This window comes from Pseudophryne corroboree, chromosome 10, assembly GCF_028390025.1.
Source record: "Pseudophryne corroboree isolate aPseCor3 chromosome 10, aPseCor3.hap2, whole genome shotgun sequence".
In the NCBI taxonomy this organism is placed as follows: domain Eukaryota; kingdom Metazoa; phylum Chordata; class Amphibia; order Anura; family Myobatrachidae; genus Pseudophryne; species Pseudophryne corroboree.
The window spans coordinates 312,363,629-312,391,059 of NC_086453.1; the positions used below are offsets into that span (position 1 = coordinate 312,363,629).

At 47.7% G+C, this 27,431-nt stretch overlaps 1 protein-coding gene across 1 annotated transcript in view; it reads left to right on the forward strand.

Moving 5' to 3' along the window:
- The window catches only part of HYOU1 (hypoxia up-regulated 1), a 74,257-nt gene that overhangs the window by 14,090 nt on the left and 32,736 nt on the right, over positions 1 to 27,431 (forward strand). Inside the window, exons 3-8 of the mRNA XM_063943472.1 lie at positions 430 to 523; positions 8,930 to 9,008; positions 10,398 to 10,552; positions 13,259 to 13,335; positions 18,855 to 19,036; positions 19,314 to 19,429. Of these exons, the coding sequence (XP_063799542.1) occupies positions 430 to 523; positions 8,930 to 9,008; positions 10,398 to 10,552; positions 13,259 to 13,335; positions 18,855 to 19,036; positions 19,314 to 19,429 (703 nt within the window). The remainder of the gene's footprint in view (positions 1 to 429; positions 524 to 8,929; positions 9,009 to 10,397; positions 10,553 to 13,258; positions 13,336 to 18,854; positions 19,037 to 19,313; positions 19,430 to 27,431) is intronic.

A 27,431-nucleotide genomic window follows, 5' to 3' on the forward strand; every position in this document is an offset into this window, starting at 1 on the left:
GAACTTTGAATCTATCAACAGATTTGCTGATAGAGTTGCCTCAGAGGGAGGATGAACTAAAAAATAAATTGAGATTCTTGTAAATAACTCTGTAGTGGGTGGGAAATCAGTATGGTGCGTATGCTGAGAGGTTGCACTATATTAGGGAGTGCGGCTGCGGTACATTACTTATTAGCAGCTATAATACTCTGCTACTTCTTTAGACAGTCTCTTGACTAACAGAGTAATGCATACAAGTAATCTATGGGGTATTTGTATTCCATTCATACAAAATGTAAAACTTCATTCTGAGAAATCATTTTGTAATATGTTCTTGAATACAGACTTCCGCTTCATCTCTTCCATTTAACAATATCCTATTAGTGCTTTGCTTTATATACTGCTGATCAACCCAGAATCAAGTGTTCTCCTTCTTCTTTCCCCTTGCAGAGTCTGTGGCAGTCATGTCTGTGGATTTGGGCTCTGAATGGGTGAAAGTTGCCATTGTCAAACCTGGAGTTCCTATGGAAATTGTGCTGAACAAGTAAGAGACATTGAGGCTGTATACGCAAACAAAATGCAAATGTATGACTATGTAAAAGGAGAAAGGGGAATAAAGTAACAACTTACACATCTGTGTAAGTGAAGTGTAAAACAGAAGCACAAACGTGTGATTGGGATCTCGCATGCATAGGTTTGCAAAAAGAGGTAGGATGCAAAAGCTGGTACCAGTTGTGGGAGGAGCTTGGCAGATCAGGGATGTTTCTTGCTGCATTCTGATAGGTGGAGGAACAACCCTGTTCTTACACTCTATAAATGGGACAATACTGTATCGGAGTTGTCGCCTCCAGAGAAGGGCAGGTCAGAATAAAGAAAATTTGACTGCACATAGGTCTAACTGCTGTTAATTCAATGCCATAAAAGTAGCATCCAGAAAGAAACAATGTTAAACTGCAACAATTTATATTATCAGAGTGCAGACCAGCTGTAAAGTTCAATGTAAACACGTTCTGCCTGAGTGCAGATCCTTTATAAAGATACAATGTTCATGTGGATGCACTGATTGCTTGAAACTAAGTTAATAACGTTAAGTAGGCACAATAGTGAGTACTCAAACCGGGCGTCTTAAGGGCCTAATTCAGCATGGATCGTAGATGTGCTAAAAATCACACATCTGCGATCCATTACACTGACTTGCGGGGGGACGCTCAGCACAGGGCAAGTCCGCCCCGCATGCCATCACAGCGGCTATGCTTTCGCATGTTTAGGGTAGCCCTCTGCCTACGCAACCTTGCTGCAAAGGCAGGTGTCTACTTGCCATGTTTTGCGTCGCTGTGTGACGTCACACAGCCATCACGGCCTACCCCGCAAATGGCCCGGACACGCTTGCATTGTCCAGACCGCGCCGCCGCCTAAACACCAAGTTGACTCCTCCTACCGCCCCACAAACGCCTCTATTTGTCAATCATGCAAAGGCATTGGCACAAGTGACAAGCCACAGCAGCGTTCCATGCTGAATTAGGCCCTAAGCCTCCACAGTCTTTAAGAGACTATTCTAACTGCGTCTATTCTCCACAGTCCCCGCTGGGTGATCATAATCTATCAGGCACTAATAATGCTTGATTTGATGTTTCAGCCTCCGTATAGGGTAAAATAACATAGTAGCTTTTAAAGTCCCTAAGCGGTTGGACATTTGTTTGTCTCCGAGTTAGAGTAGCGGTTAGGGAAATGCTGTGTGCAAATTTGTGATTTTCTGCTGCACAGCCAGCTAAAGATGGTAGTGCTGGGAGTAAATTCTGTTCCGGCACCAGTTAGCTGGACTTGTCAGTGTGGTCAGCTGTATTGGTACCGCACACTGGTGTTTGGTGCTGATGTGTCAGTGAATTCCAATACAGCTAGTAGCCAGTATCTGTCTTATAGGAAGTGGCCACCCACGGTCTGCAGACAGTCACAGTAAGTGGTGAACTTCTTTCTGTACATTCATCAGGAGTAGGGGAAGTGCCTGATAATACTGACTTTAAAGGAATATAATTTAGAAGATTCCTCTAAAAGGCAGGAAATTAAGGGCCTATTTAATAATGAGTAATATGCTTGATATAGCTCATTACTAATCTTAAATGGTGCTCCGACCAATCTAGTTTGTTTGAAAAATGACAGTTATGCTGAGCATACACACTACAGTTATCTGGCCAATTATCCAGCTTGTCCGTCCAATGCGTTACCTTCTAAAGGTTCGGTCAGCCGCATCGGGCAGTGACCAACTGACATTTCCCCTATTCCTTCATATGGGAGGGAATGCTGAAATGTCTCTTCCCCGGGGGCGGAGCGCTGATATCACGGCCAATACGCCGTGAGAGATCTCGGTGTATGCCTGTGATATCGGCACTGTCCGAGGCTGACCGATAAAATGTCTGTCGGTCTGGTCAGATCTGACCTGAGATCTGTTGAGTCAATTACACTTTCAGGCAATGTCTTTTATTCTGAAGCGCAACAAAACCAGCAACTAGAGAACAGTAGGCAGCAGCTTCTTTTTTGCTTCCAAAAGTCCCACGTGGAAAGGAGGTCAGGTATAAATACTAATTGAGCTGGTGGATGGGGAGGGTGATTAACACGAATGATATTCCCCATCATGGCACTTCCACAGTCTTGTTTGAAAGAGGGGAGCCAATTCTTTCAAACAATGTAACTCTTAGTAGTTATTATTTGGTGATCAGTCAGCAGACGGTAACACACTAGACTACAGAAAGTATACCAGAAATAATGGGGTTCTAATGACCAGACCTCCCTTATCCTGGCATCAGTGATACAGGGGTCACTTCAGTTCTTTGTGTAATAGGTTGTCTGTTTTATCAAAATGGGATGTCTTGTTATGCCTTCACATTTTATACCTTTTACTCAAACACCTTTTTATTTATTTTGTTAAAGGGAAAATGTGTGATTATTGTCAAATGCAGATTTTAATATTCAGTATAATTTGACCTATGCTATTATGGATTAATGCAGATACAGGTGATGGGCAAAAGGAAAGAATAGACACATTTGCAATTTAGCTGCACTAAACCTTACGCTGTCAGTAAGTAGTATCGCTTAAATTTATTATTTCATTTGCCCTGTACCAGTGGAGGTTTAATACAACTTTCTCCTTCGTCCTAGAGGATGCTGAGGACTCCAAAAGGACCATGGGGTATAGACGGGATCCGCAGGAGACATGGGCACACTTTAAGACTTTGAATGGGTGTGAACTGGCTCCTCCCTTTATGCCCCTCCTCCAGACCTCAGTTAGATTCTGTGCCCAGAGGAGACTGGTCACACACTAGGGGAGCTCTACAGAGTTTCTCTAAAAGACTTTTGTTAGGTTTATTTTTTTCAGGGAGCACTGCTGGCAACAGACTCCCTGCATCGTGGGACTGAGGGGAGAGAAGCAGACCTACTTCTGTGAGACTGATAGGCTCTGCTTCTTAGGCTACTGGACACCATTAGCTCCAGAGGGTCTGATCGCTTGGGTCGCCCTGCAGCTCACTCCCGTAGCCACGCCGCCGTCCCCCTCACAGAGCCAGAAGATTGAAGACAGGTGAGTAACCGAAGCAAAGAAGACATCGGAAGGCGGCAGAAGACTTCAGTCTTCCTGAGGTACCGTGCAGCGGTAGCGCTGCGCGCCATTGCTCCCGCTGACACAGGCACTGCATGGGTGCAGGGGGGGTGCCCTGGGCTGCAATATAAACCTTTTGGGCAATATCTAGCTAAAATAAAGTTCATAGGCACTGTTTTGAGGCCCCCGCCAGTATAATTATAGCGGGACCGAAGCGCGCCTTGTAGGGGGCGGTGCTTCCTCCTCAGCTCTGACCAGAGTCCTCTTCTCTCCACAGCTTGCTGCAGAGACGCTGCTCCTGGCCCTTCCACTGCTGTCACAAGTAACAGGGTGCTAAAAACGAAGGGGGGGGGGGGGGGGCACATAATTTGGTGATTGGTGGTATCATATTAAAGCGCTTATAGGTCTGGGGCATTTTGTTTTCAGACTGGTGCGGCGCTGCGTGTGAGCTGGCAAACTCCTTCTCTGTCTCTCTGAAAGGCCTTATTGTGGGTCTGTCCCCTTTAGTCCAGTGTGTGTGGGGGTGTCGGTACGTGTGTGTCGACATGGCAGAAACTGAATGCTCTTCCCAGGAGGAGGTTAGTGTGAGTGCCGAACAAAATGAAGGAGTGACTGTCGGCACCGCCGACTGCTGATTGGGTTGATATGTGGAATGTGTTGAATAGCAGTGTGGCTTTGTTGCACAAGAGGTTGGACAAATCTGAGTCTCAGAACCAAGCATGGAGGCAATCCATGGGAGACGTGGTGCCACACACTCTGGCCCCCTCGGAGTCCCAAAAACGTTCATTTACCCAGATAGCAGACACTGATACCGACACAGATTCTGATTCCAGTGTCTACTATAATGATGCGAGGTTACATCCTAAGGTGGCTAAGAGTATTCAGTACATGATTGTGGCTATAAAAGACGTGTTACATATTACGGAAGACCCTGCTGTCCCTGAGACAAGGGTCTGTATGTATAAGGGGAAGAAACCGGAGGTTGCATTCCCTCCCTCTCATGAACTGAATGCCCTTTTTGAAAAAGCCTGGGAAACGCCAGACAAGAGGTGGCACATTCCCAGGAGAATTGCTATGGCATACCCGTTTTCTTCTCAGGATAGGGTTGGGTGGGAGACAACACCCACGGTAGACAAAGCTCTAGCGCGCTTATCCAAGAAAGTGGCGCTGCCATCTCCTGAAATGGCATCCCTTAAAGATCCTGCTGATCGGAGGCAGGAAGCTACCTTGAAATCTATTTATGTCACAACAGGTACACTCCTCAGACCTGCTGTCGCTTCGGCGTGGGTGAGTAACACGATTGAAAAATGGGCGGATAATTTGTCATCAGACCTAGACACCCTGGATCGAGATAGCGTGCTGTTGACTCTGGGTCATATCGGGGACGCTGCAGTCTATTTACAAGAGACGGCGAGGGATATTGGCCTCTTGGGATCAAGGGCCAATACCATGGCAGTCTCGGCTAGAAGGGTGTTGTGGACTCATCAATGGAATGGTGATGCTGATTCTAAGAAGGCTATGGAGGCTCTGCCCTACAAGGGTGGGGTTTTGTTTGAAGGCCTCGCGGACCTGGTTTCTACAGCTACCGCGGGTAAGTCCTTTTTTCTGCCTTATGTTCCTCCACAGCAAAAGAAAACGCCTCCATATCAAATGCAGTCCTTTCGGTCGCAGAAATTCCGGAAAGGACGTGGGTCATCCTTCCTTGAGGGTAAGGGAAGGGGAAAAAGATGGCCAGCTGTGGCAAGCTCCCAGGAGCAGAAGTCCTCCCCGGCTAATGCCAAATCCACCGCATGACGCTGGGGCTCCCCTGCGGGAGGCCGCACCGGTGGGAGCGCGTCTTCAACTCTTCAGTCAGGTCTGGGTTCTCTCGGGCCTGGATCCTTGGGTTCTGGAAATTGTGACCCAAGGTTACAAGCTGGAGTTTAAAGACGTGCCCCCATGCCAATTTTTCAAATCTGCCTTGCCAGCTTCTCTTCCGGAAAGAGAGGTAGTGTGTGCGGCAATACAAAAGCTGTGTCAGCAGCGGGTCATTGTCGAGGTTCCCCTATCACAGCGGGGAGAAGGGTTTTATTCAAGCCTGTTTGTGGTGCCGAAGCCGGACGGCTCGGTCAGACCAATTCTGAATTTCAAATCCCTCAATGTGTATTTGAAAAGTTTCAAATTCAAGATGGAGTCTCTCCAAGCGGGGATCTCCATTCTGGAGGGGGGGGGGGATTTTATGGTGTCAGTCGACATAAAGGATGCTTATCTGCATGTCCCCGTTTATCCTCCTCATCAGGCGTACCTGAGGTTCGCTGTTCAGGATTGTCACTACCAATTTCAGACGTTGCCGTTTGGTCTTTCCACGGCCCCGAGGATTTTCACCAAGGTAATGGCGGAAATGATGGTACTCCTGCGCATGCAAGGGGTCACAATTATCCCGTACTTGGACGATCTCCTGATAAAGGCGAGATCACAGGAGTAGTTGCTAAAAAGCCTTGCGCTCTCCCTGCAGGTGCTGCAACAGCATGGCTGGCTCCTAAATTTGCCAAAGTCGCAGCTGATTCCGACAACTCGGCTGTCGTTTTTGGGCATGATCCTGGACACGGAATGGCAGAGGATTTTTCTCCCGTTGGAAAAAGCTCAGGAAATCCAGAACATGGTCAAGGAACTTCTGAAACCGGCAAGAGTGTCGATTCATCAATGCACTCGAGTGCTGGGGAAAATGGTGGCGGCCTACGAGGCCATTCCGTTTGGCAGGTTCCATGCAAGAACGTTTCAGTGGTACATACTGGACAAGTGGTCAGGGTCCCATCTACAGATGCACCGGAAAATAACTCTGTCCCCCAGGACCAGGGTTTCTCTCCTGTGGTGGCTCCAAAGTTCTCACCTTCTAGAAGGTCGCAGGTTCGGCATCCAAGATTGGATTCTGGTGACCACAGACGCGAGTGTCCGAGGTTGGGGAGCAGTCACACAGGGAAAAAATTTCCAGGGAAAATGGTCAAGCCAGGAAGCTTGTCTGCACATAAACATTCTGGAATTAAGGGCCATCTACAACGGCCTGCTACAAGCGGAACATCTTCGCGACCTGCCTGTCCTGATTCAGTCGGACAACATAACAGCCGTGGCGCACATAAACCGCCAGGGCGGGACGAAGAGCAGAGTGGCGATGGCGGAGGCCACCAGGATCCTTCGCTGGGCGGAAAAGCATGCAAGCGCTCTGTCAGCGGTCTTCATTCCAGGCGTGGACAACTGGGAAGCAGACTTCCTCAGCAGACACGATCTCCATCCAGGAGAGTGGGGTCTTCATCAAGAGGTCTTTGCAGAAGTGACAAGTTGTTGGGGACTTCCTCAAATAGACATGATGGCGTCACGCCTCAACAAGAAGCTGCCGACATATTGTTCCAGATCGAGGGACCCTCAAGCAGTAGCGGTAGACGCTCTGGTGACACCGTGGGTGTTTCAGTCGGTCTAATGTGTTCCCTCCACTTCCACTCATCCCAAAGGTGATGAGGATCATAAGAAGAACAAGGGTCCAGGTGATACTCGTTGTTCCAGATTGGCCACGGAGGGCCTGCTATCCGAATCTTCAGGAATTACTCACAGGAGATCCCTGGCCTCTTCCTCTGAGAGGATCTGTTACAGCAGGGACCGTGTGTGTTCCAGGACTTACCGCGGTTGCGTTTGACGGCATGGCGGTTGAACGCCAAATCCTAGCCAGAAAGGGTATTCCTGGGGAAGTCATCCCCACTCTACTTAAGGCTAGAAAGGAGGGAACGGCGAAGCATTATCACCGTATTTGGAGAAAATTATGTGTCTTGGTGTGAATCCAAGAAGGCTCCTACGGAAGAATTTCAGCTGGGTCGGTTCCTCCATTTGTTGCAAGCGGGTGTGGATGCGGGCCTGAAGTTAGGCTCCATTAAAGTGTAGGTTTCGGCATTGTCAATTCTCTTTCAAAGGGAGTTGGTTTTCGCTTCCAGAAGTACAGACCTTCGTGAAAGGCGTGCTGCACATCCAACCTCCATTTGTGCCCCCAGTGGCACCAAGGGACCTTAACGCGGTGTTACAGTTCCTTACGTCACATTGGTTTGAACCTTTCCAAAAGGTTGAGTTGAAATTTCTCACTTGGAAAGTGGTCATGCTATTGGCCTTAGCATCCGCAAGGCGGGTGTCCGAATTGGCGGCTTTGTCTCACAAAAGCCCCTATCTGATTTTTCATGAGGATAGAGCGGAGTTGAGAACTCGTCAACAATTTCTACCGAAGGTGGTTTCTTCTTTTCACATGAACCAACCTATTGTGGTGCCTGTGGCTACTGAAGCCTTGGCTGATTCAAAGTCCCTTGATGTGGTCAGAGCTTTGAAAATTTATGTAGCCAGAACGGCTCGGGTGAGGAAAACAAAGTTGGCGCTCCTGCTTCTAAGCAGACTATTGCACGCTGGATCTGTAGTATGATTCAGCAGGCTCATTCTACGGCTGGATTGCCGTTACCGAAATCGGTGAAGGCCCATTCCACTAGGAAGGTGGGCTCATTCTGGGCGGCTGCCCGGGGCGTCTCGGCATTACAGCTTTGCCGGGCAGCTACTTGGTCGGGGTCAAACACTTTTGCTAAGTTCTACAAGTTTGATACCCTGGCTGATGAGGACCTCATGTTTGCTCAATCGGTGCTGCAGAGTCATCCGCACTCTCCTGCCCGGTTTGGAGCTTTGGTATAAACCCCATGGTCCTTTGGGAGTCCCCAGCATCCTCTAGGACGAAGGAGAAAATAGGATTTTAATACCTACCGGTAAATCCTTTTCTCTTAGTCCGTAGAGGATGCTGGGTGCCCGTCCCAGTGCGGACTCTATATGCAGTAATTGTTCATAGTTATTGTTTAAGTTACACAACGGTTGTGTTTGAAAAAGGTCAGGCTGTTGCTGATCTGTTTTGGTTCACCCTGTTAACTGGGTTTAGCTGAGTGCCTTGTTCGGTGTGGTGTGAGCTGGTATGTATCTCACCCTTAGTTTCACAAAATCCTTTTCCTCGAAATGTCCGTCTCCTCTGGGCACAGTTCCTATAACTGAGGTCTGGAGGAGGGGCATAGAGGGAGGAGCCAGTTCACACCCATTCAAAGTCTTATAGTGTGCCCATGTCTCCTGCGGATCCCGTCTATACCCCATGGTCCTTTTGGAGTCCCCAGCATCCTCCTACGGACTAAGAGAAAAGGATTTACCGGTAGTTATTAAAATCCTATTTTTTATCATGAACTAAGTTCTCAGACTTCACAATTAAAACTTAGTAAAATGACTCAGTTGGATGTACTACATTTCCGACCATTACTGCTACTGTGGTTCAGTATAAATCCTTGATTGTGCTTCCCTAATGTTTGTTGCTTAATTCTGCAGGGAATCAAGGAGGAAAACCCCTCTTGCTGTTACATTGAAAGATAACGAGCGTCTGTTTGGTGATAGCGCTGTAGGAATGGTAAGTAACTATCCTCGTCCAATGCTTATTAGGCTACATAATAAAACTAACAAGTGCTTTTGATTAACACAAATCTCTAAGTTTATATAAACATAACTGTTCTGAGGGCTGTATTTATATGTAAGATTAGCAACTAATTTTCTTATTTCTATTCTATGTATTTGTCAGGGCTTCCTTTTTATCAGTCATTTAACTTTAGTTTTCTGCAGTGCGCTTCCTGTCTTCTCGCTGTATGAGTGACTGGCCTAATCTCAGTGCGCTTCCCGTCTCCTCGCTGTATGAGTGACTGGCCCGGTTTTGCAGTGCGCTTCCTGTCTCCTCGCTGTATGAGTGACTGGCCCAATCTCAGTGCGCTTCCTGTCTCCTCGCTGTATGAGTGACTGGCCCGGTTTTGCAGTGCGCTTCCTGTCTCCTCGCTGTATGAGTGACTGACCTAATCTCAGTGCGCTTCCCGTCTCCTCGCTGTATGAGTGACTGGCCTGGTTTGCAGTGCGCTTCCTGTCTCCTCGCTGTATGAGTGACTGACCTAATCTCAGTGCGCTTCCTGTCTCCTCGCTGTATGAGTGACTGGCCTGGTCTGCAGCGCGCTTCCTGTCTCCTCGCTGTATGAGTGACTGGCCTGGTCTGCAGCGCGCTTCCTGTCTCCTCGCTGTATGAGTGACTGGCCAGGTCTGCAGCGTGCTTCCTGTCTCCTCGCTGTATGAGTGACTGGCCTGGTCTGCAGCGCGCTTCCTGTCTCCTCGCTGTATGAGTGACTGGCCAGGTCTGCAGCGTGCTTCCTGTCTCCTCGCTGTATGAGTGACTGGCCTGGTCTGCAGCGCGCTTCCTGTCTCCTCGCTGTATGAGTGACTGGCCAGGTCTGCAGCGTGCTTCCTGTCTCCTCGCTGTATGAGTAACTGGCCTGGTCTCTAGTGCGCTTCCTGTCTCCTCGCTGTATGAGTGACTGGCCTGGTCTGCAGCGCGCTTCCTGTCTCCTCGCTGTATGAGTGACTGGCCAGGTCTGCAGCGTGCTTCCTGTCTCCTCGCTGTATGAGTAACTGGCCTGGTCTCTAGCGCGCTTCCTGTCTCCTCGCTGCATAAGTGACTGGCTTGGTCTGCAGTGCGCTTCCCGTCTCCTCGCTGTATGAGTGACTGGCCTGGTCTCCAGCGTGCTTCCCGTCTCCTTGCTGTATGAATTACTATTATTGCTTGTGACTGGAAGCATGCGAGATGGGTGAGAGCAAGGAGGGACTCCACACACACATTTAGCAGGCATTCATAGCCAGAACACAGTGATTATTATAGCTGTAGCCATAAGCTATTCATTTATTTGTTTTGCTTTTACAACCTAATTAAAGAGTTGACTGTACAAACTAACGTATGTCCTACTGCTTGAAATCTTCCCTACAGGCAGCTAAGAACCCCAAAGTGACTTTTCGCTACTTCCAGGACTTGTTAGGGAAGCGAGCAGAGAACCCACAAGTTGAGGCTTTTAAAAATAGGTTCCCAGAGTACAACATTGTGGCGGATGAGCAGCGCGGCACAGTTCTATTCAAGCTGTCAGAGTAAGTGTTCTCATGTCAGCAATGTTACTTTTGTTTCCCCAAGTACAAGTATGGGCTTCATAGGATACCATGACATGAAGTAAGCATAAATGTTAAAGCTGCACTGCCACCTGCACAATATAGATGTTAATGGGACTCCACACGAGAAGCCAAAATATCACACAGCCTCAGTCTTTAGCCGCTGTTGTGAGTGTCCCCAGCCGGTAGCCGGCAGGGTGCTATTTCCAAAGGTGGTATTGCAGCTTTAATTACACTGTAAAGATTTGCCTAAGATGAGCTTATAAAGTCACTTAGTCCAAATGTTTTGGTTGTCTAGACTCTAGCAAATGCCTCAGTGATGGTCATTTTATGGTCTGAACAAGTTTGACAATGGAACCTTTTTCTCTTTAATACATTGGAGTGACACTGTCAAGGAGTTTGGCAATTTGTTTGAATTGTGCACAAATGTGAGAAGCTCCTCCTGTCATTGATCCATCCATGTTGGCTAGGTGACCTAGGTGTAAGGGAGGCACTTCTGTGCAATGTGTTTTTTATTTAATTCCTATCTGTTATGGCGGTTAAAATCCATAATTAGTGTTGCGCAACAGCACCCACTTCTGGTTTCCTTACATATATCATGGATGCATATCTTCATGTGCCTGTGTGGGAAGAACGTCCATGTCTACACACGTCACCATTAGCAAATTTGTGATCTTTCTGTCTGGCTACAGAGCCAAGGGTATTCCCAACGAATACAGTGGTAATGACTGGCCTCCTAAGAGCCGTATCTTACAGTGGTTCCTATTTGGACATTCTGCTAATCAAAGCAGGATCCTTGTCCCAGTTCCTCTTACACCTCCAGGCTATGGAGTCACATAGACTGCTAATACATTACCAGTGTCGAAGGTCTATACCAGCAATTTTTCTGGAATTACTGTTTGATACTGCACTTCAGAACGTTCTAGATCCTAGATCTACGAAGACTAATAAGGTGTCTCCTGGATCTCAAGAGCATGTTATTTCTGTTATGTATGATGGATCTGGAGAATATAATTTCAATCTACGCAGCAGTTCAATATACACGGTGGGCAAAGTTAGGATATCGCCTGTCTATCCAAATAATATCTATCCCATCAGGTGTGCCAGCTGTATGTTCTGGAGGCTGAGGGTCAGCAACTTCCACAAGGGACTTTCTTCAGTTACTATATACTATACCTATAGACTCTAGTCCTGGGTGGAACAAAATTCCCCATCAACGTTCTAGAGTTTAGAGCAGTGTTGAATGATCTGGTCTAAGGTGGAAGACTGTAAAAATGAAGTTGGGATTGAGGTGTTCCTTCCTTCAAATTTTGGTTGAACACAGATGCTGTCATGCGGAGTCCATTTTTGAGCAAAGTAGACCTGTTTATGCTCAAGAGCCAGAGATCCAAAGGCATTTCTGGTGGACACCATGCCAGTTTCCTGGAAATTTCACCTAGGTTACCTTTTTCCCTATAATTCCTCAAAAGATCAAGAGAGGAGTCTGGTGTTATTCTAAGGGTGCCAGATTGGCAAAGGAGGTTTTGATTCTCAGACTTCCAAAAGATGGTACATTTTTCTTCCTGGCGACTTTTTCTGCAGTTAAACTTTTAAGGTTCACTTCTTTGGCATAACTGTCATTTGGCTTTACCAGCATTACAACTGAAGCCAACCATGGGGCAGATGTATTTAACCTGGAGAAGGCATAAGGAAGTGATAAACCAGTGATAAGTGCAAGGTGATAAATGCACCATCCAATCAGCTTCAATATGTAAATTGACAGGAGCTGACTGGCTGGTGCCTTTCAGCTCCTGTCAATTCACATATTGAAGCTGATTGGATGGTGCGTTTATCACCTTGCACTTATCACTGGTTTATCACTTCCTTATGCCTTCTCCAGGTTAATACATCTGCCCCCATGATTCTAAAGGGTAAGGGGTCTGTCAGACACCTAGGAAACCTGTTTCTGCTAGATACCACCATGCAGTTGTAAATTATATATCTTGGTGCAATAGTAGAGCGTTTTTTATACTTCCTGCCTTTGTTAGCCTGCCGGTTTTCTTTGACACCGAGTACGTTGATTTGCTAACGACTTAACAAACCTTTTACAGATAGATCACTTTGATTATTCATCCGAGAACGTCCATTTGGTCCCATTGTCCTTCAGTGCCATGACAGAAAAGAGGATGCCTGAGCTTTTGTTCAATCTGTCATTGTCCAGTTGGGGACACTATTCTCCATCTACACCCCTTTATGCTCATTTCTTTGTTGTTCATTTACATTTTTGTTTCAATGTTGGAGCCTTGTTTTCCTATTATTCTTGTATGGTGTTGTCCCTTTTTCTGAGGATTATTAGTATATTTAATAATGGAGTTTCCCTTATGGGTGGGGATTATGGGAGGATCTTTTGGAACGTGTGCAGAATTCTTACAAAGTGCCTAACTCCTGAAACCCCTCACCCCCCACCCCTTCCGTGGTCATTGTGTGTACCAGTAAACTGGGAGAACTGGAGTTAACAGAAGTACAAAAATACTGTGTGGAGGTGTGTTTTTTTATTTTATTTATTGACAATTATTCTAATTTGTCTAGAATAAATTCTATTATTGTAATGTATTGCCAGTTTCGCACAATCAGATGTGTTCTTGAAGAAGAAAAAAAAAAAGGTTTAATGTTCAAGCTGCTCTTCTGTGTCTTGGCATATTTTTATAGGGAACTGAGCTATTCACCCGAAGAGTTACTGGCAATGATGCTGAACTACTCCAGATCCTTGGCTGAGGAATTTGCAGGTGGGTTCTAAACAATGTAGTGTAGCTTGATCATTCATATGCAGGGACAGCTCACCATACCGAAGTTGCAGTTGCCATAAATTCTGCGGCAGCAGGAAAAAGTGCATTTTGTTCTTGGCCGCAGTTAATAAGTCTGAGAAAAATAGATGGGATGCCCCAAAGTCTTTTCAACATGTGGGTAATCTGGCATAAGAGCCAGCCCTCACTAATGGGGCACTGAGCTCCAAGTGTTTCTCTACGTAATCGTGCCTAACAAGAAGAATTGTCAAAAATGTATCTGGTATTCCTTTCCACAGGTACTTTAATAAAGTGCCATACCTGCTCATTCTGGATAAAGGGACAATGCCATCTGGTTCACCTGCCGTATAGGAATAGTGGTTTCTTGTTACCCTTAATAACTGCCTGTTACTGACTTCTCCTGCAGCGTTATGAGAGTTTTAGTTGCTGCCATCACTAGGTTCTTGCAGCAGAACCAGGAAGAGCTGCTTGTATGTGTGGTAATGCTGCTGTTGCAGCCCCACCACCACCTGGATAGTGACTGCTTATGCCCACTGATCACTTATGAGGGGTGTGCAATAAGTTTCCGGATGCACAAAAAGATTTATATTTACAAAGTGAACATTGCATTTATTTATTTATTTTTGTCAAAGTATTTGCCAAAGGAGTATATACAAAGATGCATGCGCTCAAATCACTTGGTAAAGCAGCTGGACCAGTCGGAAGCAGGTATGTATTCTACATGCTGGATGAAGGTCTCCATTGCAGCTTCCAGTGACTCCAAATTAATCCCACACATTTTGTGCTTGATTTGTGGGAACACTAAGTCGCAGGCGGCCAAGTCTGGACTGTATGGTGGATGACCAAGCTCCTGGATGCGTTTATGGGCCTGAGAAAACAACCACCTTACTATGGAGAAGGGCACAACGAACGCAAGTTCTTGAATGCTGCTTGGAAATAGCTTCCAGCACTTGTGGCAGGCATTGATTGGCGTACCAGTCCCAGCTGACAGTGCTGCATGAGTAGTACGTAGCTGCATGACCAGTCTTGGCCACAAAACAGCCACCACCTGCTTGGCCATTCTGCAGTCGTGTCGGAACTTCTGTGGCAGCGCACCTCCAACTATTGTCCACTGGGCAGACTGTTTGTTCTCTGGGATGTAACTGTAGATCCAGGATTAATCGCCACTAACGAATGCCCAGACAAAGGGCCTAATTCAGACCTGAGCACATCTACGATCAAAGTTTCGGACATGTGGGGGGACGCCCAGCACAGGGCTTGTCTACCCCACATGCTAGACCCTACCGCACCGCCCCCCCCCCCCCCTTCCCGCAGACGTGCAAAAGCATTGCACAGCATCGATTCTTTCGCACCTGCCGAGTAGCTCCCTGCGAAGGCAGGTGGCTACCCGCCATGTTTTTGGCCACAGTGGTTACGTATGACGTCATGCAGCTGCTGTGGCCCAGCCCGCAAACTTTCTGGACACGCCTGCATTGTCCGGAATGCACCCTCCGACGCTGTCCCAACGCCCCCGACACGCCCCCGACTGCCTCTGTCAGTAAGGCAGAGGCGATTGCACAAGTGAGATGCCTTTGCATCTCACTGTCTGCATATGCGCACTGTGACTGCTGCATGTCTGCACACATCACTGGGCTTCAGCCTGCTGCAGCATCCACGTATGAATTAGGCCCAAAGTTTGAGAGACTGCCATCACACTTGGCCAGCATGTAGCAGCACCAAGTCACCCGAGCCTCCTTCTGCTCTCGAGTCCTATGGGGCACCCATCGTGCAGAAAACTTGTACAGGCCAAGCTTTTAAAGGAGTATCAGGCGGATGGATCCTGGTGAGTTGCATATCTCATTATCTAATTGGGCCACGGTAACCCTGGTGTCCACCTCCACTGTGGCTCGCACCGAACCAACCTACCTTTTATAGGGTTAATGGTCCATATCCCCGATGAGAGAACAAAGCTCCTGAGGTGGTGTTTCACTTTACCCCTAGGGTGTGCGCGCACGCCGACAGCTTGCCGCCACCCCTAACAGAGCTGAAGATGCTGTTGCGGTGAGTACACAAACCGTGGTCCCGGTTAGCAGGTCCCCAGTTACAATGGCTGCATAAGGGCACGGCAAGCACTTAGCTGCGGTGCCCGCTGCAGAGACGCACACTGGCGCTGGCACAGAAGGGGGTATTTAACCTTGGTTTCTGCATTATGGAAAAAAAGCCAGTATAATTATACACCGGGACTGCGTGCCATTTAGGGGCGGGGCATCCCAGAGAGCAGGACCAGTGGCTCAGTGGCGCCATTTCCTGCTGCATCAGACTCCAGGCTGCATGCAGGGAAGCGCTGCTCCAAGGATCCTCTAAAGTCACCTTAAACTGGTACCAGGGGGATTTGTAGAAGGGGGGGAACCAATATATTGTCAGAAAAACTAGTTACCTTATCTAAGGCTCTAGTTTATGCCCTGCAAAGCACTGCTTGGCTGTGTGGCATTGTGTGCTGGTTTTATCCCTCTCTATATCGCTCCGTCCAGGCTGTCTGGGGTTCTGTTATTTCATTGCCACTGTTATTTCACTGCTAGTGTGTGTGTGTGTGCGTTCGTTCGTTCGTTCGTTCGTTCGTTCGTTCTGCTGTATCACCATGTCTGGCAAAAAGGCTGTGTGTCCATCCTGTAACACAAAGTTTTTCCCTTCTCCAGAGGGATCTTTGTTGTGTACTCAATGCACTCTCCCTTCTCAGGGAAGCAGCACACTGGAACCAGAATGGCTGGATTCATTTAAAGGAATATCATATAACATTAACTCTGAATTGGCTACTGCAAGGCAGGAAAGACAAATGCTTTTGTGGATGACTTTTTAGTTCATGCTTCTGACCACAGACCGGTTCCTCAGCCCCCCCTGCTGGTCTCACGGAAACACACACTCCCACATGTACTCCAGCTTCACCTGTAGCAAGAGTTACCTTGCAGGACGCCATTCAAAAACTACTACAAACACAGGTGATTATTCCAGTCCCTCCTCTGCTCCGAAGCAAGGGATTTTATTCAAGCCTGTTTGTGCTTCCGAAACTGGACGTTTCGGTACGGCCGATATTGAACCACAAATCTCTGAACCCGTATCTGCGTGTGTTCACATTCAATATGGAATCTCTAAAAGTGGTGGTTTCTGGCCTGGAAGAAGGGGAATTCCTGGTATCCCTGGATATCGAGGATGCATCCCTGCACATCCCGATATGGCCCCCTCGTCAGGTTTGTGTTACAGGACCGCCACTTCCAGTTCTGGGCCTTGCCTTTTGGACTCTCCACGGCACCGAGGGTGTTCACAGAAGTTATGCCGGAAATGATGCTGCAACTCCGCATGATGGGTGTAAACATCATCCCCTACTTGGACGATCTCCTCATAAAAGCGGTGTCCATGGAGCGTCTGTTGCAAAGCATCAACCTGACTACGCGTCTTCTTACGGACCATGGGTGGATCGTAAATCTCCAGAAATCACACCTGGAACCGTTGCAGAGACTTCAGTTCCTGGGGATGATACTGAACACTGTGTCTCAAAGTTTTTCTCCCTATGGACAAATCCATGACAATTTAGGCTATGGTCCGCTCTGTGCTCGAGACCCGCAAGATTCCGGTGCACCTTTGCAGCCGCCTACTAGGCAAGATGTGGCCTCCTGTGAGGCAATTCAGTACGGAAGGTTCCATGCCTGTTCTGTTCCAACTGGATCTGCTGGACAAGTGGTCGGGGTTGCACCTACACAGCACCAGAGAATATCCCTTTCACCGAAAGCGAAGATTTCCCTGTTGTGGTGGTTAGAGATCTCTCACCTAGTGGAGGATCGACAGTTCGGAATCCAGTCTTGGATTCTGTTGAAAACGGATTTGAGTCTCCGTGGTTGGGGTGCTGTGACCCAAGGGGTTCAGTTCCAAGGACTGTGGTCGCATCAGGAGTCTTCTCTTCCGACAAACATTCTGGAACTCGGGGCGTTTTACAATGCCCTTCTACAAGCCTGACTTTTCTCCAATCAGACTGGTTTGATCCTTCACACAGGGTGGTCTTGAAATATCTAACTTGGAGGACTGTAATGTTGCTGGCATTGGCTTCTGGAAGGCGTGTGTCGGAATTGGGGGCCTTATCCTCTAAGAACCCATATTTGATATTCCACGATGATAGGGCGGAGCTCAGGACTCGCCTGCACTTTTTGCTTAAAGTGCTGTCAGATTTTCACAAATCAACCGATAGTGGTTCCGGTAGTGTCTGATACGTTGGTTGCTCCAAAGTTCCTGGACGTGGTTCGGGCTTTTAAGACTTATGTCAAGAGGACAGCTCGTCACAGAAAGACCGACTCCCTTTTTGTCCTTTGCGACGCTACCAAGATTGGATGTCCTGCTTCCAAGCAGTCCATTGCTCGTTGGATCAGGATGACTATCCAATAGGCTTACTTTTGAGTTCTATTCAGGCCCACTCCACTAAGTTGGGTTCTTCCTGGGCGACTGCCCATGATGTCTCGGCCTTAAAGTTGTGCCGGGCAGCTACTTGGTCTGGTACGAACACGTTTGTAAAGTTCTACAAGTTCGATACATTGGCTGGTGAGGACCTTGAGTTTGATCAACCGGTTTTGCAGGGTTCTCAGCGCACTCCCACCCGTTCTGGGAGCTTTGGGTCTTCCCCATGGTACTAATACCATCCTAGTATCCCCTAGGACGTTAGAGAAAATAGGAATTTAATACCTACCGGTAATTCCTTTTCGCGTAGTCCGTAGGGGATAATGGGCGACTGCCTCAGTGCTACGTGTTTCCTGATTACATTGTTGTAAGTTTTCTTGGTTGGGTCTGCTGTTGCTGTCCTTGTTCTGGTTAGCGTTGCTATCCTTTGATACTGTTGTGTGTTGATTCGTTGACTCGCTGCTATTATCTATTGTCCGTCTCCTCTGGCACAGTTTTCCTAGACTGAGTCTGCAGGAGGGGCAGAGAGGGGAGGAGCCAGCTCACACTGATGATTTTTAAAGTGCCAAGGCTCCAATGGACCCAATCTATACCCCACGGTACTAATACCATCCCAGTATCCCCTACAGACTACGAGAAAAGGAATTACAGGTAGGTATTAAATTCCTATTTTCTTGTCTGTAAGATCCATTAGGAACGAGGGTCATTGTGGGCTTTTACAAGCTCGCTGTGGGGTATTCACCTCTTGCAGGATACTGACGTCAGATTTGGCCCACACCTTTAAAACAGATCCTCTCTCTGGTGAGAGGGAGGGAAGGAAATAAACAGTTTCTTTTCTGCCTTGAAAGTTAAGGGCTTGTGATACTGCCAAGAGCAGGTCATTTATTCGCTGCCATCAAGAGGAATACTCATCCAAATCTTTTCCCGCCCCACTGCATCTGAATGTTTGCATGACTGTAGCATGGCAGGGTGCCTCTGATATGTTGTTAGGGTTTTTTTTTTTTCACCTTGTTCTACTCATTGTATGTGTATCGTTATTAACATGCAATAAATGTAATACCCTTTTATTTCCTCTTTGCTAGAGCAACCCGTTAAGGATATTGTGATTACGGTTCCTGCCTTCTTTAACCAGGCGGAGCGCAGAGCAGTTCTCCAAGCTGCTCAGCTTGCTGGTCTTAAAGTGCTTCAGCTTATAAATGATAACACGGCAGTGGCTCTGAATTATGGGGTCTTCCGGAGGAAAGATATAAATTCCACTGCCCAGGTTTGCATCCCCTTGTTCTCTACATCAAATTTTATGCTACTCTCTCCCTTCACGTCTCCCTTTTGTTTCTCACCATAGATACTACTTGGTGGGCCTTTTCTGTTTTATAGATGATCACATTGCCCCCCATCCCCCTCCTCACTTATTCTTTTTGACATAACGCTACTTTTGCTGTTGTCACGTAGCTTTTCTTAGTTTAGTAAATACATTGTCATAAAAATACCTGTGATTGCTTTGGGGATCAATCTTCTCACCTACAGTTTATCATATATTACAGACCATTATGTTCTATGACATGGGATCAAGGAGTACAACATGCACCATTGTGACTTATCAGACTACAAAGACTAAAGATTCCGGGACGCAACCACAGCTACAGGTTCTAGGAGTTGGGTACGTAACACGTTGACCTTGTTCTGGGAAACGGAGTTGTGTAGGCTTACTACTGAAATTAAATGCTGCATAGATGGGCTTTTTTGATGCGAAAAGGTCTGTGGTTTGACACAGGTAATGTATATTTGTCCCTGTCAATGGACTGGTTGCTATTCCATGCAAGTCTTATAGAAAGGCATTCCCCGTTGGCAAAGATTGTAATTGATAATATAGCCTATTTGCTGTTTACACATTCACCTTCCTCTTTACCAAATAAAGGGAAAGTATTAAATCTTAACCCTTCTTGGTGCAGACAATGAGTGGGACTCATTATTCACATATACCTTAAAGTAGATTACTGGTGGGGAGTTGCAGCGAGTGGAATGGTGTGTGGAAGTGATGTCATTGTGCGTATGTGGAGTGTGTGGGGAAGAGTTAACTATCCATTCTTATCCTGGCATGTAGAAAGATGAGGGCACCCTTGCTTAAACTAGTGCCATCCTCTAACCTACTAGGTAGGCTTACCATACTGACCCTTTAAAGTGGTACACTTGAATAACACAGGTTCTGTGGCTGGCTGACTTCAAGCCTGCTTTCTCTAACGTCCTAGTGGATGCTGGGGACTCCGTCAGGACCATGGGGATTAGCGGCTCCGCAGGAGACAGGGCACAAAAATAAAGCTTTAGGATCAGGTGGTGTGCACTGGCTCCTCCCCCTATGACCCTCCTCCAAGCCTCAGTTAGGTTTTTGTGCCCGTCCGAGCAGGGTGCAATCTAGGTGGCTCTCCTAAAGAGCTGCTTAGAAAAAGTTTTTAGGTTTTTTATTTTCAGTGAGTCCTGCTGGCAACAGACTCACTGCATCGAGGGACTTAGGGGAGAGAAGTCAACTCACCTGCCATGGAGTCCGGTCCCGGAGCCGCGCCGCCGACCACCCTTGCAGATGCCGAAGATGGAAGAGGTCCAGAAGCAGGCGGCAGAAGACTTTTCAGTCTTCCTGAGGTAGCACACAGCACTGCAGCTGTGCGCCATTGTTGTCAGCACACTTCACACAGCGGTCACGGAGGGTGCAGGGCGCTGGGGGGGCGCCCTGGGCAGCAATGTATAATACCTTTTTATGTCTAAAAAATACATCACATATAGCCCTTGAGGCTATATGGATGTATTTAACCCCTGCCAGATCTCACAAACTCAGGAGAAGAGCCCGCCGAAATAGGGGGCGGGGCTTATTCTCCTCAGCACACAGCGCCATTTTCCTGCTCAGCTCCGCTGTGAGGAAGGCTCCCAGGACTCTCCCCTGCACTGCACTACAGAAACAGGGTAAAACAGAGAGGGGGGGCACTTTTTTTGGCGATATTACTATATTTAAGCTGCTATAAGGATACAACACTTATATAGGGTTGTTCCCATATATATTATAGCGCTTGGGTGTGTGCTGGCAAACTCTCCCTCTGTCTCCCCAAAGGGCTAGTGGGGTCCTGTCTTCAATAGAGCATTCCCTGTGTGTCTGCTGTGTGTCGGTACGTGTGTCGACATGTATGAGGACGATGTTGGTGTGGAGGCAGAGCAATTGCCGATAATGGTGATGTCACCCCCCAGGGAGTCGACACCGGAATGGATGGCTTTGTTTATGGAATTACGTGATAATGTCAGCACATTACAAAAATCAGTTGACGACATGAGACGGCCGGCAAACCAGTTAGTACCTGCCCAGGCGTCTCAGACACCGTCAGGGGCTGTAAAACGCCCTTTACCTCAGTCGGTCGACACAGACCCAGACACGGACACTGAATCTAGTGTCGACGGTGAAGAAACAAACGTATTTTCCAGTAGGGCCACACGTTATATGATCACGGCAATGAAGGAAGCTTTGCATATCTCTGATACTACAAGTACCACAAAAAGGGGTATTATGTGGGGGGTGAAAAAACTACCTGTAGTTTTTCCTGAATCAGAGGAATTGAATGATGTATGTGATGAAGCGTGGGTTAACCCAGATAGAAAAGTGCTAATTTCAAAAAAGTTATTGGCATTATACCCTTTCCCGCCAGAGGTTAGGGCGCGCTGGGAAACCCCCTAAGGTGGATAAGGCGCTCACACGCTTATCAAAACAAGTGGCGTTACCGTCTCCTGATACGGCCGCCCTCAAGGATCCAGCTGATAGGAGGCTGGAAACTACCCTAAAAAGTATATACACACATACTGGTGTTATACTGCGACCAGCCATCGCCTCAGCCTGGATGTGCAGTGCTGGGTTGGTCTGGTCGGATTCCCTGACTGAAAATATTGATACCCTGGATAGGGACAGTATTTTACAGACTTTAGAGCAATTAAAGGATGCTTTTCTTTATATGCGAGATGCTCAGAGGGATATTTGCACTCTGGCATCGAGAGTAAGTGCGATGTCCATATCTGCCAGAAGAAGTTTATGGACACGACAGTGGTCAGGTGATGCGGATTCCAAACGGCATATGGAAGTATTGCCGTATAAAGGGGAGGAATTATTTGGCGCCGGTCTATCGGATTTGGTGGCCACGGCAACTGCCGGGAAATCCACATTTTTACCTCAGACCCCCTCCCAACAGAAAAAGACACCGTCTTTTCAGCCGCAGTCCTTTCGGTCCTATAAGAAGCGGGCAAAAGGACAGTCATATCTACCCCGAGGCAGAGGAAAGGGTAAGAGAGGGCAGCAAGCAGCTCCTTCCCAGGAACAGAAGCCCTCCGCGGGTTCTGCAAAGCCCTCAGCATGACGCTGGGGCTTTACAAGCGGACTCAGGAACGGTGGGGGGTCGACTCAAGAATTTCAGCGCGCAGTGGGCTTGCTCACAGGTGGACCCCTGGATCCTGCAGGTAGTATCTCAGGGTTACAGGTTGGAATTCGAGAAGTCTCCCCCTCGCCGGTTCCTAAAGTCTGCTTTGCCAACGTCTCCCTCAGACAGGGCGACGGTATTGGGAGCCATTCACAAGCTGTTTTCTCAGCAGGTGATAGTCAAGGTACCCCTCCTACAACAATAAAAGGGGTATTACTCCACGCTATTTGTGGTACCGAAGCCGGACGGCTCGGTAAGACCTATTCTAAATCTGAAATCTTTGAACCTGTACATACAAAAATTCAAGTTCAAGATGGAATCACTCAGAGCAGTGATAGCGAATCTGGAAGAAGGGGACTTTATGGTGTCCCTGGACATAAAAGATGCTTACCTGCATGTCCCAATTTGCCCTTCACATCAAGGGTACCTCAGGTTCGTGGTGCAAAACTGTCATTATCAGTTTCAGACGCTGCCGTTTGGATTGTCCACGGCACCTCGGGTCTTTACCAAGGTAATGGCCGAAATGATGATTCTTCTGCGAAGAAGAGGCGTATTAATTATTAGAGATGAGCGGATTCGGTTTTACTCGGTTCTCAAAACCGAATCTTATTGGCTATCCAAAACACGTGACATCCGTGAGCCAATTAGATGCGGTTTTGAGAACCGAGTAAAACCGAGTAAAACCGAACCCGCTCATCTCTATTAATTATCCCTTACTTGGACGATCTCCTGATAAGGGCAAGGTCCAGAGAACAGCTGGAGGACGGAGTAGCACTAACCCAAGTAGTGCTGCAACAACACGGGTGGATTCTGAATTTTCCAAAATCTCAGTTGACCCCGACAACACGTCTGCTGTTCCTGGGAATGATTCTGGACACGGTTCAGAAAAAGGTGTTTCTTCCGGAGGAGAAAGCCAAGGAGTTATCCGAACTTGTCAGGAACCTCCTAAAACCAGGAAAAGTGTCTGTGCATCAATGCACAAGAGTCCTGGGAAAGATGGTGGCTTCTTACGAAGCAATCCCATTCGGCAGATTCCACGCACGAACTTTTCAGTGGGATCTGCTGGACAAATGGTCCGGATCGCATCTGCAGATGCATCAGCGGATAACCTTATCGCCACGGACAAGGGTGTCTCATCTGTGGTGGTTGCAGAGTGCTCATCTGTTAGAAGGCCGCAGATTCGGCATACAGGACTGGGTCCTGGTGACCACGGATGCCAGTCTGAGAGGCTGGGGAGCGGTCACACAGGGAAGAAACTTCCAGGGAGTATGGTCAAGCCTGGAGATGTCTCTTCACATAAATATACTGGAGCTAAGAGCGATTTACAATGCTCTAAGCCTGGCAAAACCCCTGCTTCAGGGTCAGCCGGTGTTGATCCAGTCGGACAACATCACGGCAGTCGCCCACGTAAACAGACAGGGCGGCACAAGAAGCAGGAGAGCAATGGCAGAAGCTGCAAGGATTCTTCGCTGGGCGGAAGATCATGTGATAGCACTGTCAGCAGTGTTCATTCCGGGAGTGGACAACTGGGAAGCAGACTTCCTCAGCAGACACGATCTACACCCGGGAGAGTGGGGACTTCATCCAGAAGTCTTCCACATGATTGTGAACCGCTGGGAAAAACCAAAGGTGGATATGATGGCGTCTCGCCTCAACAAAAAACTGGACAGGTATTGCGCCAGGTCAAGAGACCCTCAGGCAATAGCTGTGGACGCTCTGGTAACACCGTGGGTGTTCCAGTCGGTGTATGTGTTTCCTCCTCTGCCTCTCATACCCAAAGTACTGAGAATTATACGGCAAAGGGGAGTAAGAACGATACTCGTGGCTCCGGATTGGCCAAGAAGAACTTGGTACCCGGAACTTCAGGAGATGCTCACGGAAAATCCGTGGCCTCTACCTCTAAGACGGGACCTGATTCAGCAGGGACCGTGTCTATTCCAAGACTTACCGCGGCTGCGTTTGACGGCGTGGCGGTTGAACGCCGAATTCTAAGGGAAAAAGGCATTCCAGAAGAGGTCATTCCTACACTGGTTAAAGCCAGGAAGGAGGTGACTGCACAACATTATCACCGCATTTGGAGAAAATATGTTGCGTGGTGTGAGGCCAGGAAGGCCCCCACGGAGGAATTTCAATTGGGTCGATTCCTACATTTCCTGCAAACAGGATTGTCTATGGGCCTCAAGTTGGGGTCCATTAAGGTTCAAATTTCGGCCCTGTCGATTTTCTTCCAGAAAGAATTGGCTTCAGTTCCTGAAGTCCAGACTTTTGTAAAAGGAGTACTACATATACAGCCCCCGGTTGTTCCCCCAGTGGCTCCGTGGGACCTTAATGTAGTTTTGGATTTTCTCAAATCCCATTGGTTTGAGCCACTCAAATCGGCGGATTTGAAATATCTTACATGGAAAGTAACCATGCTACTGGCCCTGGCTTCAGCCAGGAGAGTGTCAGAATTGGCGGCTTTATCGTATAAAAGCCCATATCTGATTTTCCATTCGGACAGGGCAGAACTGCGGACGCGTCCTCATTTTCTGCCTAAGGTGGTGTCAGCGTTTCACCTGAACCAGCCTATTGTGGTGCCTGCGGCTACTAGCGATTTGGAGGATTCCAAGTTGCTGGACGTTGTCAGGGCATTGAAAATATATATTTCAAGGACGGCTGGAGTCAGAAAATCTGACTCGCTGTTTATACTGTATGCACCCAACAAGCTGGGTGCTCCTGCTTCTAAGCAGACGATTGCTCGTTGGATTTGTAGCACAATTCAACTTGCACATTCTGTGGCAGGCCTGCCACAGCCTAAATCTGTCAAGGCCCATTCCACAAGGAAGGTGGGCTCATCCTGGGCGGCTGCCCGAGGGGTCTCGGCATTACAACTCTGCCGAGCAGCTACGTGGTCGGGGGAGAACACGTTTGTAAAATTCTACAAATTTGATACCCTGGCTAAAGAGGACCTGGAGTTCTCTCATTCGGTGCTGCAGAGTCATCCGCACTCTCCCGCCCGTTTGGGAGCTTTGGTATAATCCCCATGGTCCTGACGGAGTCCCAGCATCCACTAGGACGTTAGAGAAAATAAGATTTTACTTACCGATAAATCTATTTCTCGTAGTCCGTAGTGGATGCTGGGCGCCCATCCCAAGTGCGGATTGTCTGCAATACTTGTACATAGTTATTGTTACAAAAAAATCGGGTTGTTCTTGTTGTGTGCCGTCTGTTCAGAGGCTCCTACGTTGTCATACTGTTAACTGGGTTCAGATCACAAGTTGTACGGTGTGATTGGTGTGGCTGGTATGAGTCTTACCCGGGATTCAAAATCCTTCCTTATTGTGTACGCTCGTCCGGGCACAGTATCCTAACTGAGGCTTGGAGGAGGGTCATAGGGGGAGGAGCCAGTGCACACCACCTGATCCTAAAGCTTTATTTTTGTGCCCTGTCTCCTGCGGAGCCGCTAATCCCCATGGTCCTGACGGAGTCCCCAGCATCCACTACGGACTACGAGAAATAGATTTATCGGTAAGTAAAATCTTATTTTTCACCTTGTTTTAATCAGCCACAGAACCTGTGTTTGGGTGTGTACACACGGTGAGATCCTTGCTATGCCCGATTTTCACTTGCGATTTCCCCTGAACTCCGGGAGCCCAGCACCACCGATTTTGACTAACTTTTCTTGAGATATGGACTATGTGTGCTTACGATTTTGGCTTATGTGAGATGGAATTGACATGTGAGATGAACTAGATAGTACACCGATCTAGCAAGGATTGACTTGCCTGCACAGTCTATCTTTTCTTGCGATGCAGACCTGGCAGGACTATGCATCGGGATCGCAAGGCGACTTTCACTTTGCGATCTGCACTAACTTTTCTTACGATTTTGACTATATAGTCAAAACCGAAAGAATATCTCACCGTGTGTACACACCCTTAATTCATGAGTGTCCCAGTTTAAAGGGGGATAGTATGGTAAGCATACTACTAGGTGCTCTCTTTTTATTTTAGTTAATTTTTTATGAGACAATGGGAATAAGATTTCACATGATAAATTTTAAGTGCAGATTTTATTAAGAAAACCTCCAACATAGAATCTTGCTTTATACTGTTTTGTAAAGGTAGATTAATTGCTAAGCAAGCAGCATAGACTTTCTGTGGGAGGCGTTAAAGGTGAAGATTTGTTTTCAGATCGTGGTCTTGCAATTTCAAGGGGGAAAAAAAAAACCTTTATTGGTTGAAGATTGACATTTTAGGAGTATAGGAGCTGATTGGCAGGTGCGATATCACCATACACTTATCAATGCTTTATCACTTCTCCAGACTTAATACATCTGCCCCACAAAGACATATTTTGTGAGGTTTTTTGAAGAAAAAAAAGTTACTTTGTGAAAGGATTGCATAACAAATTTGCTGAGCGTGATGTTGGAGTGTGAGAAGTGCAAACGTGAGAAACAAACAGCCCAGCACAAGTGAGAGAACACGGCAGCGAAAGGGGTTAAATGTTAGGTCTAATCTCTCCACCGCTATATATGCATTCACAGTTGGGACACATGAAAGTTCATGGTTTTCTCTGACGTCCTAAGTGGATGCTGGGACTCCGTAAGGACCATGGGGAATAGCGGCTCCGCAGGAGACTGGGCACAACTATAAAGAAAGCTTTAGGTCTAACTGGTGTGCACTGGCTCCTCCCACTATGACCCTCCTCCAGACTTCAGTTAGAATCTTGTGCCCGGCTGAGCTGGATGCACACTAGGGGCTCTCCTGAGCTCCTAGAAAAGAAAGTATATGTTAGGTTTTTTATTTTCAGTGAGATCTGCTGGCAACAGACTCACTGCTACGAGGGACTAAGGGGAGAAGAAGCGAACCTACCTGACTGGAGATAGTTTGGGCTTCTTAGGCTACTGGACACCATTCGCTCCAGAGGGATCGAACACAGGACCCGACCTCGATCATTCGGTCCCGGAGCCGCGCCGCCGTCCCCCTTACAGAGCCAGAAGCATGAAGATGGTCCTGGAAATCGGCGGCATTAGACTTCGGTCTTCAACAAGGTAGCGCACAGCACTGCAGCTGTGCGCCATTGCTCCTCATGCACACCTCACACTCCGGTCACTGATGGGTGCAGGGCGCTGGGGGGGGGGGGGCGCCCTGAGCAGCAATATTAACACCTTGGCTGGCAAAACATCACAATATATAGTCCCAGAGGCTATATATGTGATAAATACCCCTGCCAGAA